This window comes from Simochromis diagramma, unplaced genomic scaffold (assembly GCF_900408965.1).
Source record: "Simochromis diagramma unplaced genomic scaffold, fSimDia1.1 OVJJ01000208.1, whole genome shotgun sequence".
Classification (NCBI taxonomy): domain Eukaryota; kingdom Metazoa; phylum Chordata; class Actinopteri; order Cichliformes; family Cichlidae; genus Simochromis; species Simochromis diagramma.
This window is the reverse complement of record NW_024386789.1, coordinates 108,957-128,349: the sequence shown is the minus strand read 5'-3', so window position 1 is coordinate 128,349 and position 19,393 is coordinate 108,957. Positions and strand designations below refer to the sequence as shown.

At 40.6% G+C, this 19,393-nt stretch overlaps 1 protein-coding gene across 3 annotated transcripts; it reads left to right on the top strand.

The window, feature by feature from the left end:
* The first annotated feature begins 257 nt into the window (after nucleotides 1–257).
* Nucleotides 258–17,996, top strand: frmpd2 (FERM and PDZ domain containing 2). Of its 3 annotated transcripts, none has more exons than XM_040023112.1 (27): nucleotides 258–482; nucleotides 1,097–1,260; nucleotides 1,532–1,597; nucleotides 1,696–1,875; nucleotides 1,990–2,065; nucleotides 4,282–4,369; nucleotides 4,656–4,812; nucleotides 6,007–6,078; nucleotides 6,413–6,587; nucleotides 6,676–6,811; nucleotides 6,899–7,037; nucleotides 7,307–7,459; nucleotides 7,584–7,769; nucleotides 8,261–8,420; nucleotides 8,546–8,738; nucleotides 9,502–9,587; nucleotides 9,796–9,876; nucleotides 10,071–10,178; nucleotides 10,459–10,575; nucleotides 12,886–13,094; nucleotides 13,245–13,343; nucleotides 13,973–14,066; nucleotides 15,463–15,548; nucleotides 16,232–16,427; nucleotides 16,884–17,098; nucleotides 17,644–17,710; nucleotides 17,790–17,996. In XM_040023112.1, exons 1-27 carry the CDS (start codon nucleotides 362–364, stop codon nucleotides 17,825–17,827), a joined length of 3,462 nt encoding a protein of 1,153 aa, XP_039879046.1. In that variant the 5' UTR covers nucleotides 258–361; the 3' UTR covers nucleotides 17,828–17,996. The 3 variants fall into 3 exon arrangements, with proteins under 3 accessions (XP_039879046.1, XP_039879045.1, XP_039879047.1); XM_040023111.1 differs by having other exon boundaries at nucleotides 9,499–9,587; XM_040023113.1 differs by lacking the exons at nucleotides 17,644–17,710; nucleotides 17,790–17,996 and having other exon boundaries at nucleotides 9,499–9,587; nucleotides 16,232–16,366; nucleotides 16,884–17,004.
* Nucleotides 17,997–19,393: the final 1,397 nt, after the last annotated feature.

Genomic DNA, 19,393 nt, shown 5'->3' with positions numbered 1-19,393 from the left:
TTCAAAAATACACTTACAACATCTAACGTTTTCTGTTTCCTTATCTTTCATTTAATCTTCAAACGTGCATATCAGTATGATTTGTTAAGAAAATACGCTAAGCGCTTGTCACAAGAGCTTTCATTTAAATATAATTCTAATGACACAAAAAAGGAAAAATCAACTTTCAGAAAGCTTCTATGGCATTTGATTGAGTATTTCATCTAAAATGAATCTGTTTCACAAAATGTAGTGTAGATGAACATCTGAACTTTTACGTTGTAACATAAGGAAACAAAGAGCCTTATTCTCTTGCAATAAAATAAAAATTTGGTAATGGGGTGCTTTGGGTTTGTCTCTTTTGCTTGTGTATCCCAGAAGTATGGGTACGTTTGTGACCCTGGCAGAGGTTTTGGAGGCCCGGGGCTCACCGCTGGATGAGGATGAGGTCTGGTGTCTGCTTCTTGCCACCACTGATGCCTTACTCGAAATCTCCAAAAAAGGTAACCTTCCTTCATCACCTTCCCAAATTCACAACTGTTTAAGGACAGGGCTTGATTTAAAACATAGACTGTACAATAAAGATGGATATAGCCACTGTACTCATTAGTGTATGAGGTCCCATTTTGAAACCTTTCACGTTTGCCATGGTGTTTTTGATGTGAAACGGTCGATGTAGATGATTACAAAGTAACCAGGGGACAACTCATAGTCATAGACTAACTATTTGTCAGTTAGGAGGTAAGGCAGCTGTATGCATCCTACTTTTTCTTTCTTTTGATGCTAAGGGAGCTCATAATGTACAAAATGAAAATCATGTTGTAATTATTAGGACCTGAAACTAGCAACCAAGACTGTAAATGCTTCCATACATGAAAGTTTATTGATGTTTTAAACTGAGGGCTCTTTCCCCATGAACCCAAAGAAGTCACCTTCTCATTGACCCCCTTTTCAGATCTGAAAGTTACATTTAGTATCTCTGATATTCTTTCTCTAGTCCAAAAGTAATGTTCAATAACAAACACACTGTGGCTGAAAGCATGCTCTTATTCAAAGAAATCTCTTTTTATCAAATCTCTCGAGCTGGTGACAAGCTTGTGATGTGCTCTCCGTTTAGGTTCAGGCAACATGTGCAGCGTGCTGAGCCCAGGCTCAGTGCTGCTCTCAGCCAACGGGAGTCTGGCCTTCAAAAGCTGTGCTCGAAATGAAGACGTGGCCTCCTTCACAGCCCCTGAAGTCCAGCAGGGTCACACCGCCTCCTCGAGGACTGCAGTCGAAAAGGTGTGTTGTTGTTGCTTTGAGGTCTTTTATATTGCAGTGCGTGCTTGTTCCGAAAAACAGATGTTCCACAAGCACAGCTGTGGCCAATTTGCTAAATATGCAGCTGACTAAATTTGGAAAATCTTGCACTGACCAAAAGAAAAACCATAATTGGAAATCATGCATGATACCTCGTAGGATTAAAAAAAAAAATCTCTAAATTGTAGATAACAATGAAATCTCAGGTTAACTAATTTAGTAGTCACGTATTTGGTGTGTATCTACTCTTCAGATGGTTGTATACTCACTGGGGATGACTCTTTATTGGTGTGTTGACTATCACCTACCTCACAACCAGGTACTCCTCCTCTTATATCTTCCCGTAATCTCATTCTTCTTTATTCTTAGCACTTGCGTGCCATTCATTTTGCTTTTCTTCTGTATTTTTCTCCCCAGCCAGTCCAAATAAGTGCTGAGCTGGAAGGTTTGCTACTGAGCATGTGCGAGGACATGATGTTGAGAAGGACGGACCTGCTAACGGTGCTGGAAACCTGTGAGCTACACCACAAGGCTTCAATGCTTCCTCCTGCAGAGCGTCTCATTAGGCAGCTGGTGGAGGATGTTTACAGAAACTCGGTGAGTAGTGGTTAAGTGGTTAGGTTGAAGCTCCGCCGGTTAGCTGAGATCATGTCTGGTTTTGATTTTTGTAATAACTCTGTTTCCTTGAATTTGACAATGATTTCTTTACAGGCTGATCACGTCTCTATGGCTGATAATGGATCCCAGCTAACAGACCGCAGTCAAGTGGTCCGGGACAGATTACACAGTAAGAAAGTGCTTCTAATTGTCAAATGTAATGTTTCTGAAAAGTCTTATTAGCTTAAAGCATTAGAAAAACAATAGCACTTGTCTGTATATTAAATGTAAAGCTGCTGCAATCAGCAGGTATAGTTCATTAGTGCTCATTAGTGAAAGTGTAGATCTAGTTGAGGTCCACCTAATAGGGGGAAAGCAGGTCTTTCATCAGTTATCACTTTGTCTGAAGAGGAAAAAAAGAGTTTAATGTTGATTGTCAAAGGTCTGGTCAAAGTACACTACCTAACAAGGCTTTACAATAGCATGAGATTGATGTCAGTCCTAACTATAGTGCTGACTGGTGCTGAACCAATACTCCTCTAGTGGCACTGATAGGACAGGTACTCTTCAGATGAGTCATGCTTTATGGTCTGTCCCACTTTTCTCTAACATTTTCCGTGGTACACGAAGGCTGTGTCCCAATTCAGGGTCTGCACGCTTGAAGTACGCATTTTAAGTGCGATTACGTCACCGCCACGCGACGACGGCTGTCCCAATTCGAAGTGTACTTCAAATGCATACTCCAAATGCGCCGTTGATTTCCCCAAATATCAAGCATGGTCCGGTTCACGCTTCGTGGTCCCATATATCCCACAATTCATAGCGTGGCGGTGGATGTGGATAATTTTGCCGCAAAATACGGCAGGAGGGAGCGGGCGAAGAGTGAACTGTTAAAAGTAAGTACTGAATAGGATGTCACTTATTTATGTGCAAATGTTTAATAACGAAGAAGATTAAAACATTGCTGTTGGCCACATGTCGGCAAAGTTATGTAACATTAGTGATGTTTGTACTTTCAGTGTTAACTTGGTTTTAAAGCCTCTACAAATATATATATCATAATAATCGGAAAATACATATAATATTGTCCATATTATATTTACATTACCACAGTGAGATGATTTTAGTCTCATGAACAACATTAACTAATTGTTATTTACTAACTAATCTTATATGACTGTTCAGCACAGAAATGAAGCCCAACAATCATGTTTTACAGTCCCGTGGTCTCAGCCTCAGATACTCAGCTAATCAAAGTGATGTCATGACAAAAATGAATGACCAACAAAACATTTTTTCTCCTTCATTTCTGTCACACAAAGCTGTATGAAACATTTCTTGCGGTTAGTATCATGGTTGCTAGGCAACCTGAACAGCGTGACGAAGGGTAGACCGTCCCATTTCACAAGCCTCTCACTTCCGCACTTCTTGTACTTATAGTACGCGTGCAGACCCTGAATTGGGACACAGCCTAAGAGTTTTGTCATTTCTCACTGATTTGTGTCATTCTACGTTCTTTCAGCTTGCTAGCTGTCAAGTGCCAGCGTCCCAATTTTGACTCCTGACTGTGTGCACTGCTCTGCTTGCTGAGTTAACTTATGCTAAATATTAAATTAAACAAAAGAGAGAATGTTATACTAGTATAAGTTATGTTGTTCCTTCGGGGCCCCCTGAAGGAAATCCCCTTTCCTACTGTCCTAGAGACACATAACTGTGTTAAGTAACTCCCAAGCTACAGTATAAATTTACTTGAGTCATTTGTGTTATTTCAGCAGAATACTGTGGCTGGTTAACTCAATGGCTTTTCAGTAAATCAGTTTAGCATTTTAGAGTAAGTAAGGTTTATTTATATAGTGCTTTTTAAGAGCAGAATTCACAAAGTGCTTTACAGTACAGAAGTAAGTATACACCAAATTAAAATAGTATAAAGAGATAAAAAATAAATAAGAGCAAGCCTGCACAGGTGGGTCACAAGTTTCTTGAGTAAAACACAGTCTAACCTTTACATAACCTTACATACATAATCCATGCATCCATTCTCTTCTGCTGGTCCTTGTGAGGATCACGGGTGCAGTTTTCCATTGAAACAACACAAAGGACTCAACTGAAGAAAACCTAATTTGTTCAGTAAATCTAACTACATTATTCTTTAAAACCAACAAAAGTTGATATTTTTTTAAAGTATAGATAAAGTATAGATTTTGATATAAAATGTGTTCATTAATGAGCCACAGAAGTCTCATCATCCGTGGACAGAGCTTGTCCCTGCTTCCAGGCTAAGCTAATATGCTAAGCTAACTACATGTTAGACATGAGTGGTATCAGTCTTTACCCTGCAAGAAAGCTAAGAAGCATATTTGAAAAATAATATTCAGCTTTTATGTGACATACATGTTTATTTTTCAGGGAGCTCTTTTAGTAACTCGACATGGTCGCTGAAGAAGAAGATGTCCGGAACATTCTCGGGGGTATCTTATTCAGCTAATGCCACAGGGTATGAAATGTGTTTTACACATCTTATAACAGCTTTCTGCCACATTTTAAATCCTATTTTGTTTGCGTCACGGGTGGGCATGTTCAGTTAAATGTATTTGCTTAAATAAGGTGTGGTAAAATAACTAAAAAAGACATAGAAACCATACAGAGTTGTCAAATCCCAAAGGAGTGTTTAACAAAGCTAGTTCCATCAAAATGTTACTCCTGTGTGCACAAGCTATCATCTCATGAGTGACAGATCTCACCTGCCATCAGACTGAGAATGGAAATCTAATTTTCCCCAGGATTCCCTTGGGAGGCCGGCAAATAGAGAGGTACGGCAGCTGGCAGCAGCTGAACCGCAGCCCCGGTAGTCCTTATATGGATGGTAATCGAAATGCCAACTCAAGATCCCTCACACAGTTTGACTCCTCAATGAGTCTGAATGATAAGAAAGTAAAGGTGAGTGCATTTGTGACATTATATTATAATATAGTATAATGTTTCCCAAAATAATTGTGATAATGTATGTAATTTGTGAATCATCTATATATTTAGTTATTACTACAACACATTGAGAAATATGGTCTTTTTAAAATGGATTTCAGACTTAAACAGGTTTTGATTGTTAGATTGATCAGAATCAGAAACATAACTGACCTTAAAGAAGCACCCAAGATAAACAAGGTCCTTTCGAAGCTGACAGTGAAGGGTTCACCAGTCTGTGAAAGACAAAGTAGGCAAAATTCTCAACAATGAGAACATTTTTCAGTTTTAGCTATAATGTTTGTTTCTTTTGTTCACTGATTGAAGACTCAAGAAAACAGTCTTCAAAAGTAAAAAATTTAAAATAATATGGGATATTCTGTTAGCATAGGTTAGAGAAGGAACCAGGGTTACAGGGATAAGGATTTGGAGCAAAATATGCCGCCATCCAGACTTTTTTCCCTTAACGAATTGAGTAGGACACCACTTCCTGTGTGTACCACAATCACACAGTAAAATTGTCAGTTTCACAACCCTCCAGTGGCATATCTACAAGGTACCATAGTTCCCCCATGTCCCAGCTACTTTAATGAAGTTTAAATTTAATACATTTGTATTTATACTTGTATTTTGTATTTGTTGTGCCAATTTCTGCTTTTACGTTTTCATTACAAATGTCATGCTTTGTACCCTTTACCTTAGAGTGTACTTATTATTTTACAGCTGAATTACATTATTATAGATAAACCACAAAACCAAATACAAATAATAAGAATGATGAACACGTAGAACATTAAAGAGATATACAAGCAACAATGGATTAATACTTATGATCCAGTAATATGTATATGTTTCTGAAAAGTGCCATTCTATGTAATGAGTATTCTTACTTAAGGTGCTTTAAATATATCTTGATTATGCAGCTTGTGCACTATTGAGCTACTTAATGATTATAACTTTTAGTTAAATAAAAGGTTTAAATACTTCTAAACACACTTTGTAAACCAAAGACCCAACACAAAATTATGTATGAAGGCTTCTGAAGTGTCACTTTTCACATCAGAAATCAGTGGCAGAGATGTAAAATATTGGATTTAAATTGTTTTGAAATCACTAGACCAACAAATTTGGCGGACACTATATTTTCCTCTCCATTTTCCTGTGTTGCAGGACATGGGTCCTGAGTTTATTAGAGTGCTGGATGAGCCGCTGGTTGTCTTGGAACTTCCTGGATCCATTGTGGTGAATACAGTCCTGATATTTTAGGAGATTTACTTTCAAGGACACACAATACTACAATACTGTTAAATGTGTTTACTCAAGTACAGTTTTGATGTGCTTTCCTCAGTTGCATTGGTCTCTGGTTTAATGGAATATTAATCAGTTTAGTTTCAAACTATCCATTATAGAATTCTGAAGAGTAATATTTTGTAGAGTGAATATTTTGTCTATTCATCTAAAAAAATATATCTTTCATAATCTATTTTGTTCATCTACAACCAAAATTGACCCGTCAGTCCTCTTAGATTAATTAGACAGATAAAAATCTGATATTCTCAAACTTCTATTTTTGCAGTCAAAGAAAGGGAAATCTCCTACCACTCAAAGAGAGCTGAGTGTTGTAATGCCGAATGGCCAGAGCATCCTTGTCAGGTGCGAGGTGAAATCCAGAGGAGGAGACGTCTTTGACATGATTGTGGCTCACTTCAACCTTGTGGAGCATTTCTACTTCGGCCTTGCTTACATTGATGGTAAACGTTTTTGTGTGGTGCTGGTATGCTGTAACTGATACGTTATCAAGTCACTAAAGTTTCTTTCTTTTCTCTCTTCTCTGGTCAGATAATGAGTTTTTCTTTGTGGACAATGACACCAAGATTTCTAAAGTTGCTCCAGATAGCTGGAAAAAAGTGCCTACTGCCACCTTTGTCCTTTTCTTCAGGGTCAAATTCTTCATCAACGACATTTCTCTTCTTTTGTATGTTGCTTTTCCCCCTGTTCGATTATTGCCAACAGCCCTAGTTTGAGGGAGAAACTTTTGAGTGTGTGTGATCTTCTCCATCAGGCACAAACAGACCCGACACCAGTATTACCTCCAGCTTAGGAGAGATCTTTTGGAGGACAGGCTGTCCTGTCATGAGGAGACTGCTCTGTACCTAGGAGGTCTGGCCATGCAGACAGAGTATGGAGACTCCATGCCTGAGGTTCTGTACCTGAAGCTAAACTATAGTTAGAATATAGTTATATGCCGTCACTATAGTTAGTTAGTAACTCATATATAGATTGGATCAAGCTGGAATCCAGGTAGAGTGCTTCTATAGATCCTGCTTATCCATCATACCCTTAGTTTGGGGTGAATATTTTGATTATTATTGTTTAGCTTATGATCCTGATGATGTCATTATCCTTTAATTCTGTTCAGAAATTATTTGAATAGCATTAACATAAGTCTGTTATCTGGTGTTCTTTGCAGGTATATGGTAGGGGCTACTACCGCCCTGATCAGTATGTCTCCAAGAGCGTGTTGGAGAAATGTGCCTTGCCTTACATTCAGGGGGAGCTGTTGCGACTTCACACCAACAATGCTCAAATGCTCACCGACGAATCAGAACTTGAATTTCTCAAGGTATCAAACCTGTCTTTATTGTGACAATATTTAAATAATGATGCAGTGTGTTTTACTGTATCTTCATAGCTGTGACCACTGTTAGTCTCACAGAAATGGTGGTTACCGCTTTGTGTTTTCTTAGGTGTGTCAACAATTGCCTGAGTATGGCGTTTCGTTCCACCGTGTGACACGAGAGAAAAAGCCTTCAGACGGAGAGATTATTCTTGGGGTTTGTGCCAAAGGTGTTATTGTCTATGAGGTGAAAGATGGCAGCAGATCCACTGCTCAGACTTTCTACTGGAGGGACACAGCAACCATCTCGTCTTATGTGAGTGAAGTAATGGTTTCGCCATTGGTTGGTAGTGACCATAAACTCTGTGTAAAGGATGGAGCTGTTGTTTGCTAAGCTATTCTTAAGTCTCAATAAGTTCTGGCTATCACCGTATTAGGTCTTTGAAACCATACTCTTTCATGGTAGCTGCTTGTCCATCACAAAGTTGGCCGGACCTTAAGCTCAACCTGTTGAGTTATCCTTCTGGATAGTAATGGAATTCAAAAAGTACTTTCATAATACTTCAAACTAGTTATTAAGACCGTAAACCTAGCGGGAAAATATTTACTGAGAGCATGAATCAAAGGAGCTTAGGGCCATTTGCCCATAGACTTCCACACAACCAGACATCTCTTTGCAGCCAGAGTAGTTGCCTTCTGCTGATTAGGAATGAGACTTGGAAGCTTCCTCCATGTTTTATACAGTCTATGGGAGTGACACACGGTTTCCTTTCATGGTCTAGAAAATTTTCCTTCATTTTTCCGCAGAAGCATAAATTTGTAGTAGAGTGCCGGGGCAGCAAGAAGAAGCACACGTTCATCACGGAGAGGTCGAAGATAGCCAAATACCTTTGTAACCTTTGTTCAGCGCAGCACAAGTTTAACAATGAGATGAACTCCCGTCAGCTAAGCCACAGCCTGGTGTCAGGTTAGTTATTTCAGTGTTACTCTGTCTCAGTGAAGAAATACACCAAGAAACTAACAAAAACACAACCATAAAGTCTACTCTGCTGTCCAAATACTAAAGATGACTTCTGCCTCTTTGTTCTCCAGAGGACAACATTGTGCAGTACGCAGCAGTGTGCCGTGCTCAGAGCAGCCAGCTTAAGTCTTTCTCATGTTCTGAGACCCCTCAGGATGACAGCGGTCTGACCACGCCTCAGAATGAGTCCATGACCAAGCTGTATGATGATGTCACAGCCAAGATCGAGGCCCGCATAAAACAGCAGCGCCTCAACGAGCAAAGGTACTTTGTTTTCCAGCGGTTTTTACAAGCATAACGCTGTTTCCCGCACTGAACATTCAATTTACAGATGAACCAAATCATTATGACCACTTAAGGAACACTGATCGTGTTGTAGCATCTAATATATACGGATATATTAGATGATAAGTGAACAGTTGGTTCTTGTAGGAAATGTGTTGGATGCAGCAGAAATGGGCAGGTGTTAAGAGCTGAGTAACTTTGACAAGAACCAACTGGTTGCTGCCAGCCACCTGGGTTGGATCATCTCTGAAACAGCAAGGCTTGTGGTGAGTACTTACAGGCAGCGACACCTAAGGCAGGGACAAACCTCCAACTGGAGAGAGCATGCTGTGCTGGAAGAATGCTGATCCAAGTCACGCCTTACAGGACTTAAAGGATCTGCTGCTGTCGTGTTGATGCCTAATGCTACAGAACTGCTTCAGAAACCCATGCTTTGGTTTGTGAGAGCTGCGCTGGTAGTGCAACGTGAATACCAACTAGTGGTGGTCGTAATGTTTTGGGTCATCAGCTTTTTATCTCATAACTGTAGCAATGACAGAGGAGCAATTGGCTTTTATGGCCCATACTTTCGTGAGAATGTCAGTGATTCTCCTGCAGTTATGTAATCCTTATCTAGATTATTATTTTTATAAAAGTGTACTAGACAGGTGAATAGAAGAGGAAAGATATTAAAGCTTTCATGAAGTTACCACGGGTAATTTTTTTGTGCTTTGTGTTTCTTATTTAATGCTTGCTCTAGCAGTCAGCGCAGCAGCAGTGTTATGCTCTCACCATCGTGCTCTCAGAGGAGTGGATCTGAAGCCCCTTGTGGTTCGCCAGCAGCCCAAGGTACACTATATAACCAAATACACTTTCAGCCACTTTAACCGACATATGACAGGTGGTTTACACCAAGTACTCTTATGATAGAGCAGCATCTTAAAAATGTTTAATTCTGGTTGGTTGCCTTGTGATTCAATGCTCCATCATCAAGTCATTGAAACACAGCTGCTTTTCCCACATGTTAACTCCACTGTTAAACTATATTTTTTTGTAGAAACTCCAACTAAACTGGGGACACCATCTGAGAGAGAAGTTATATGTGTTTCCTTAAAGAAAGACCCAAAGCTTGGCCTAGGTAAGCTAAACTCACTTTGTATATATAAAATGCTGTTTTCAGAACCAGCTGGACATAACTAATTCATGTTAGATACAATCACTGTGCCATTTCTGCTACATATTAGTACTATTCTGTATAAATATGTGTGATGGTTCCTCTGGAATATGTTCAACCCAACAAACTCTCTGTTCATATGGTTTATGTTTTTACAGGTATAGTAATAGTTGGCGAGGACACAGTAGGGCGTTATGATTTGGGCATCTTTGTAGCCTCTATTGTGCCTGGTGGACCTGCTGATAAAGATGGACGCATCAGAGCTGGTATGGACTCATGTGGATATTTTACTTAAAGTTAAGTAACACCACATAAAACACTTAGAAAGAAGAAAAACGGATTCCAATATATTATGCTGACTGTTTCATCCAGCATCATCTTTTATTCTAAGAAAAATGATGCAGAGAATATGTAGCATGTAAGAAGAAAGGAGGACAAAGATGGCACTTGAGGTGTCTATGGGGTGTTTGAGGTCACATGTAGTCTGTACATGTACTGTCACTGGACACTAGCACCATTTAATTTCACCATGACCTTTGCCTACAGGTGGCCGTCTGATCTCTCTGAACCACATCAGCCTGGAAGGTGTTACCTTCAGCGAGGCAGCAGAGGTCATGCAAAACAGCCCAGAGGAGGTGCAGCTTATTATCTCACAGCCGAAAGGTGCTTTGTGTGCATGTGTGTATGGATGTATGTGTGTGTGTGGTTACTGTATGTGTATATACGTATGTAATAATACTTGAGTACTTGTGACCTTTGACCACTTTTATGTGTAATATTGAGGATTCAGCTGCTTTTTATATTTTTTCTACCTTTTAGCCTGCTAGCAACATTTCAGCTTTTTGTTGATTCCACCTTCCAGCCTCCATTGTCACTATAAAAAGCTTGAAACCGCAGTCTCCATTTTGACTTAAGGCTGAGAGTGTTAATATGTGTTAGCATTTCATTCTTTCTGCTTTGCCTTACATTTAAAGTCCTAAAAAAAAAGAAACATAAAACAGGATTACGTAAATGGCTTGTATACTTTAAGATTTTAAGACTCAGATCAATGTAAATGAATAATTTTATTACATGTTCTTATTTAAAACCAGCAATATTTTTTCAAGCAGATTCTGTTTAACTTTGTTTAAAAAATAAGTATTTATAATGGGAAACTGCCCACTGTTGCTCTGTCCAAGAGTTTCAAGAAGATTTGATGACAGATTGCAAGACTAGCAAGTACCCAACAGACTTATTTTGTTACTAGTCAGGTTTCAGTTCATGTGCTAGCTTGTATAGACCTAGCTATCAAAAAGAGACTACAGAAGCACTTAATACAGGGGGCTCCGATTACCATTGGGATCACTGTTCACTCCCGACTTCTTCTCGAGCTCTTCTCTCAGCCTTCTTCCTGATTTTGCTATCGCTCAGTATAGCTACATTTACCACGACGGCCATCTTCCTCTGCTTGTCCACCACTAGCATGGCAGGTTGGTTAGCCATCACCAGTTTGTCTGTCTGTACCTGGAAGTCTCACAGGATCTTAGCTCGGTCATTCTTGACTACCCATTTTGACCTCGGGACTTCCAGGTCACACATGGCACACATGTTATGTGTACTATGCCAGTCACTTGGTATGGCGTTCCATGTATGCCCTACCTGCATCTTGCACCCTGCTGATATGTGCTGGATTGTTTTTGGGGCGTGTGGGGCATTACACAGCCCACACCTGGGGTCTTGCCTGGTGTGGTAGATCTCAGCCTCTATGGATCTTGTGCCGAGATTTTGTTCCTGTGCTGTAGGGCTGTGCAATATGACCAAAATCTCATATCCTGATATAAGATATCTATTGTCCCGATAATGATATAAGTCACAAACATTTTACATTTTCTGTAAATTCTGTGAATCTCGGGCAGCTCGACTTGCGTGAGGTGTTTCCAGCTGGGCGTCAATTCTGCTTAGCGTTTATTAAAGGGTTAGGGTCAGGGTCCATTGATCGGCGGACAGAGGCGGTTTCTCGCAGCTTAAGTACAGTTTTTTGTTTTACGGTGGTTTTTCCCGAAGTCACAAAAGTATGACATCACAAAATTCTGACTGGTCACTTGCAATACTGATCCTGGAACAACATTTACTATGTTAATCTGGGAACAACACCAACACGACGATATCAGATCGTGCGCCATTATTAGTGCTGCCATTTAGTTCCTGATGAAGGCTCTCATGGTCCTGTTGATCTTGTATAGTTCTAGGCATTCCAGCATCCATGTGTGGGGTATTGACTCATAGGCTTTCTTGTAGTCAATCCAGGCGGTGGTCTTACAGTCTTGAGCGACTGCTTGGTCTACCAGTAGCTGATGTTTTGCCCCTCTGGTATTCCTGCCAATTCCTTTCTGTGTCCCGCTCATTTATTGAACCATGTGCCTGTTCATCGTAGCTGCTAAGATGCCTGACAGGAGCTTCTATGTGGTAATGAGGCCGATTATTGGCTGCTAGTTGGATGGGTCTGTTGTCTTCTGGAGGTCCTTGGAGATCAGGACTGTCCGGCCTCAACTTAGCCATTCCGGGTGTCTCTCATCTACAAGCAGCTGGTTCATTTGTGCTGCCAGATGCTCACGGAGTGCAGTCAGCCTTTTTCAGCCAGTAGGCATGAATTATATCAGGGCCTAGTGATGTAATTCTTCACACTGGGACCATTTCTTGGATATATGCCACTGTGATGGTCACTGGACCCTGTTCAGGAAGGTTGACATGGTCTGCTCTTTGGTCCAATAGCCACTGAACATTGTTGTTATGGGTTGCGTCCTTCTCCCATATGCTCTCTAGCAACTAGCTAGCTTAGATAAATAAAAAAAAACCCTACTTTTTTTAAACCCTACTTTTTTCACTTATAGTAGGGTTTAAAAAGTTTTTGCACTACCACCATCTTTGCTGTTGCAAAATTATCCTGTACATTTTCATTTACGATTCTTTGAATGCTGTTTCTCTTTCTTACAGTGTCTCTGCCATTATCCACAGTTCCCATCAGTCCCAGCAGTAATAATTGTCGTTCTCCTGGGTTGAGAAAATATATATCCCAGACAACACTAATGACAGATGGACGATCGAGAGATGATAGCCTCGATGAGATTGTGTCAGTCATGATGACGCCAAAGACCAGCAAGAAACTACACTTCCCCCCTGAAGTTCGAGTTCTCAGTACACAGGTAACATCCAAGCAGTTTAGGGATTTAAACTGTGATAATTCTGCACAGTTAATTGCTAAATATCTCTTTAACAACCTTCTTTAAGCATACTTCAGGTGAGGTAAGGATGAAGCTTGAACTTTGTGTTGTTAATGTCTGTGTTATGTTCAGGATAGCTGTTCTCTGTCATCATCTATGAACTGCGTGAAGCCGGAAGAGATCAGCATGGAGCTCAGGAAGATATCAGGAAATCTGGGCATTAGCATATCTGTAAGTTTGTGACATGAATGAATATAGAATGAACAGATTGGGCAGGGTATTGCCCATTTTTAAGATGTGGACTACAAACTGAGATTTTGAAAATACCTTTTTTGGTATTAGCGTTCAATAGCCTGTACGCATCTAACTAATGTGTTAAGAAGAATAATTCGATTAAAAACATTAGGCTTAACAGTCATGGAGGACAATTAGTACAGCAGCTCATCTCCAGCAGTAGACTGCAGCCAATCTTATTAACATCTATGGTCTGACAGGATTAGAGAGAGTTACCTTTCTTGACCTGATCTGCACTGGAAAAGTAAGCAATACCACACTGTAAAGTACTTTGTAGTTAAAGCTCCTTTAATAAATGTTCTTCAATAAAAACACGCAGAATGGACGATTTAGGAAAATAACTAGGATACAACCAGTTGACAGTCAGCTGAGTTGAGTTCTCCATTGCAAAGAGACTGACCCAGATTGACTGGAGTATGCTGAGAATCTATCACAGAGGTTGCTCTCCTATTTTATTCAAAATAAACTTTTTAAGCAACTTTATTATCAGTATATCACAGTATAATTATCAATATATCTATGTTGTCATCAAGTTAAACTAAGGTCTTCTGTTAATGATGGTTTAGGGTGGCATCAACACTAACCTTCCTAATGGAGGAATCTACATCAAGAGCCTTGTTCCAGGAGGGGCTGCTGAGAGAGATGGACGTTTGCATATAGGTATTACACTCTTTTGTTCTTTGGCTCTCGGAGGAGGTGGACGCATCTTTCTCCCTCTCCCTCCCTTATCTTCCCTGCTGCTGCTTCTATGTGTTTGTCTAGTCTCGTCTAACTCTAACCCTCAAAGAGTTTCCCAGTCTTGTTCTCTAAAACCTAAAGAATTATGGATTTGATCAACTGCTCCTGTAATGGAATTGACACCCTGCTAGGCTTGGGAGAGCCCGATTGTCCTGCGGAGACGTTTGCTGCCGGATACTCGATGGTCGGTTGCGTCGTGTGTCTGGCGACACTCTCGACGGAGGACAATGAACGACATCTACCAATTTGGAACCACGATAACAGAGTTCGGGCTGATTGGAGCTGGCTCGGCTTATCGAAGAACAAGAAGCGGCTACAGCTGTTCAAAATCCCATAAGTCTGGCAGACATGATAGACGATGGCAGGGCTTTGAGTACTCAGACTGTGTTTTGAACGCAATATGGATAAGATCTTGGAGAAGAACAACAGGAATTGAGATAATTGGTGACCAGTGATGGACATTAGACCAACTGTAAAAATTGGATGCAGTTGTTCGCACTAAACCCAAACATTCATCATCTTCACTCATGCGGCCCCCCTGGCGCCAGCTGAAGTCCTGCCAAGGTTGAAGCCGACTAGAACAACAAATTCTTCCCATGATAACAGGATTGTTGTCAGAACTCTTTGTCCCTCCTTCAAGGCCACCTGGGTCCACTGGAGACTGTTGACTTTCGCTTAACCGGGCGTGGTGACACTTTCTCTCAGCTGAACACGGGATACACACATGCACACGCACGAAACATGTACACTGATACTGATACGCCCTCACTATCACCCTCCCTCCCCCGAATCCAACGCCTCCTGCTTACCTCCCATCCAATGTGGACAACGGATCAGCTGGAGGCGCAATCGAAGATTGCAGCGGTCCCAGATCAGCTGTACACACTGGAATACTCTCCCATGTTGCTTGTCTGTGTTTTATTGTGTTATGGTGTGTTGATATCTGTGCATTCCTGGATTATCCTTTTGTGTTACACATTTCGATGTTTTTTCCCCCTTGCTACCTAACCTGACCTGTCTCCCCAATGTGATGTTTGTGTATTGTATGTACGGTCGGCAAGGTCTGTCATCTCGGTTGTGAGCAACTGCAACTGACAAATAAAGGCTATCTCATCTCTCATCTCTTACACTCTGTGTTAAATCAAGCAATGCTAAAACCTAATGGTTTAATCAAATAAATTAAAAAAAAACCAACAACCCAAAAGCAAATAACACGGAGGCACAAAGGAGTCAAAAAAACAATATCACACATTTGTAATTGTAAAAAGAAGAAGTGTTATAGTAAGAGTTAACTGTTTCTTAACTCTTTCATTTTCAGGTGACAGACTGTTGGAGATCGACGGCACTAACTTCCAGGGCTTCACCTACCAGCAGGCTGTGGAGTGCTTGAGTAAAACTGGGGAGGTAAATTCATGAAATGCGACTACAAGGGACCAAGGATTACCAGTGTCTGCATTTGATGGTGACTTATGATTTAGCCATACTACACTAATGATGTGGATTTGTGGATGTCAATGTGAGAAACAACTACTGCATGATGAACTATCCAAAATTATAGAATCAGATTTGTGCGCTCAGACTTAAAAAAAACTCCTGAAAATCATTTGCCTTCATATTAGATACAGTTTGTATCTTTATTGGATCTCAAGCGATCTAAAGTAAGGTCTAAAATAATCTCTCACTAAAGTGCCGGTACTGCACTCTGTCTATGCTGCTGTTCATGGTGCCAACTATAATACCCTGACAGTATAAAGATGGATTTAGTTCACTTCCATGATTCTGGATTTGAGTTCTACGTCCTGTGGTCATTGTGTCTCCAAAGACACTTAAAGATGAGATATGAGCGAGCACAGCGTCCAGACTGAGCCACATTAGTAGAAATCCAACATGAATTCCATTTCAGTCCAGCTGCAAATGGATTTATCCTGTCAGTTTTCGGTCTCATCTTTTTGCTTCATATCAAACTGAATTCTGTTCCACCGTGGCCATCCATTTACATTTTTCCTTTTGTTACTCTCATATCTCCCCCCCCCCCCCCCCCCCTTTTTAACCAAATCCCAATCTTGTCCTGTCTTCTTCTATCATAGGTAGTGTCCTTGGTTGTGGAGAGGGAGTTGGTCAACCTACCCAGGGTCTCTCTTATTGCTGACACCAGCAGCACTGTATCCAATCCGAGCCTGAGTTCATCTACCAGCCAGCTAAGACTCAACAGCTCCTCATCTGTGAGCACTACTTTAAACACGATATCTGATCGGCCCAACGAGTACAGCTTTGTTACTGATGGTACGACACCTCAGCTCAGGTTTAGAAATTAATACATTAATACAAAATTAATACAAAATGCTTAATGGCAAGCACATCAATGAGATGTTTCATGTAGTTAGTCAGGAGGGATTTTGGACCACTATCTTTACAAAAACTGTTACACAAAAAGGTGTAGTGGGGAAAACAGGAGACATCACTCTGACTTGACTGAAGAGCAAACAATACAGATTCAGACTGGCCTATCACATAATCTTTCCAGAGAGGAAAAAAAGGAAAAAGGAATAGGTGAATAAGTGAACTTTTAGGAGTTGGTGTAACATATTCATAAGCATTTAAGCAACATGAATTAACAGAGACGTTATTGAATGAAGGCATTTACTACACACTCTTCTATCTTCCTTCTTCTTCTCCTTTGCCCTTCCAATGCTTCACCTTATCATTATCCCATTACCGGCCCTATCCTCGACCTCAAAGACAACACCAAGGAAGTGACTCTGATCAAGAATGAGAGTGGGCTGGGCTTCAGCTTCTTGATGTGTGAGCTGGACCCGCCCACCCGAGATTTTGGGAGCCTCGTCCGGATAAAGCAGCTTTTCCCGGGTCAGCCTGCTCAGCAGAGCGGCAGAATCCAGGAGGGAGATGTCCTGCTGGCCATCAATGGCCAGTCGCTCAAGGAGCTGTCCTATCCAGTATGTGGAGATGCTAAATTAAAGTAGGCAGTGCAAATGCAAATTCATCCTCGGGGCTGTAGATTTTGTGGTAGATGTTCATTGAGATTTACTTGAGAATCTTTTTGAGTAACTGGGTCATGATTACTGGAAAGAGACATCACTGCTGAGTTTTTCAAATGTACTTTTTTGGTGCTTTGAGCAGCACAAGGCAAGTACAATTTAGTTCTGTTATATTCAAGAGCAGGCTGACATTTTTACAGCTGATATCTACAAAAGTGGACAGCTCACACCAAAACAATATGTAGGATAAACAGCACTGCAGGCAAGAGGGAAGATTTGTTAATTTGGTGTGAACCGTCCATTTAAGCTTAATCATCTGTGTTTGCTAATTTTGTTAGTGGGCTTTGATTTTCTTCCATTCAAATCAGATATAGTCTTACGATACGATGGATTTTATATGTATGAATGCTACTGAACTTGGTTTATATGCAGTATATATGATGATTAAAATCTCAAAAATATCTGCATGCATTTTTGTTTGTTATCAACTATTTATCCTGCAGAAGGTGCTAAAGCTTTTCAAAACTTCTCCACCTGAAGTCCAGCTGACCCTCTGTCGTCCTCCACCAGGTAAATACGCACTCTGACATACACGCACATACACGTTTCTACATGCACCGACTTCACCCATTGTCTGCCTGTTTACCAGGGATTCTTCCTACAATTGATCAGTTCGCTGGCTCATGAGTGACCTCATCGTCTTGCTTCGCCAGCATCATCTGAAGCAACCGTGTGCTTTAGAACAAAGCAGGGAGTGGCGACGGAGACTGTAGGGAGAACGGCCGATAAAGCTGTTTTGATCAGTTGACAGGAACATTAAGCTGATCTCATAAATGGACTCCAACACTGTAGAAAGGTCAGGAATGTTCCACAGCGTCAACTGATGTGACTTGACAGCAACACTGTGATAAAAAGCCTGTGGGAGTTTTGTCATATGTGATTACACGGTCACTTTTTATCACTGTCAGAAAGACACTGGAAAGTCTGTTTAATGGTGTTTGATAGTCCACAGGGATAAACACTGCTCTTACATAACTAACATTGTAATTTGGCATAATGTTGCTAACACTAACATCTTACATAACGTGCCATGACATGAAGGAATGTAACTTTTATTAGATTAAGAGGCTGTGCTTCTAACTAATAATGAAAGTTTATCTTTGTTTTTCAAAGAAATAAAGACGGGATAGAAGAGCAGAGAGGCTGGAGACACAGTATGGCTATGTCTGCACAGAATATCTGATGTATAGGTGAGTGTCTGGATAATGAGAAATAATAATGTTATTGATGTAGATTGTGTTTTGGAATGGATAAGGCAGACTAACACTGACCTTTAAAAAGCCCCACACTCAACCCTATTAAAAGTTTTAGACTATGCTTAAAAGCTTGGTTGGTGCCAGAAAACCAACCAATTTAAATAAGAAGATCGACCAAAACCCTCCAAAACTGTACCAGAAGCTTGCTAGTGGCTATCACGCGTCATCGTAATTCTCCTGCCTATACCCCACTGTGAGATCTATCAACTCCCACTGATCTTAAAGTGTTTGTTCATATCTTATCCACAAGGTGGAAGCATTGTGCTACATGTAACAACACTGTCTGTGCCTTGCACCAGAGATCACTAGTACTGAGTCTTGTGTTATGACTTAGTTCATAATGGTTATGGTTTGTTTTATTTTTCTCCACAGCAAACATTTTGGTGACATCAAAACAAGAAGATGACTGGAGCAAACCTCTTGAAGTAACATGTAACAAGTATCATTCAGAGGGACGTAACCGTCATCAGGCATTTCTGTGATCCACTAACTGCTTCTTTTTTTAATTTGAGTGAAATTTTGAGAAATGCAAACCTTCATTTTCTCACAAAAACAAAAGCCATTAAACTAAGTATGACCTGAATACGGATGATCTGCTCCCAAACACCCATTTAGTATATGAACAAACTGGGCAGCACACACAAACACACACACTTCCCTGAGTGAGGAGCCAGCAAAGGCCCCTCATAAATAAGGGTTCCTGTATTTTCAGTGAAACCCAGTAGTGCATCTGGATCCCATCAGAGCTTGTGTTCTCTTTGCAAATGATCCCAAATGTTTCTAATTATGCCAGTGGAATCGGCACGAGGATGTATGAGCATGCATGCGTATGTTTCTGCGTGCGTGTAATCACCCTAGCAGACGTGTACGCCCATACACTGCCCTCTGTTTATTCATGAACTGAGTAACGGAGATGGACAGCGTGGTTTGACCTCTG

Bases quoted from the DNA above. Each gene is read 5' to 3' on its own strand.
- frmpd2 (XM_040023111.1), top strand. From the start codon at position 362: ATGGGTACGTTTGTGACCCTGGCAGAGGTTTTGGAGGCCCGGGGCTCA. The intron at 7,460-7,583 runs GTATCAAACCTG...GTGTTTTCTTAG, and splicing joins CAGAACTTGAATTTCTCAAG to GTGTGTCAACAATTGCCTGA. The intron at 10,576-12,885 runs GTGCTTTGTGTG...TCTTTCTTACAG, and splicing joins TATTATCTCACAGCCGAAAG to TGTCTCTGCCATTATCCACA.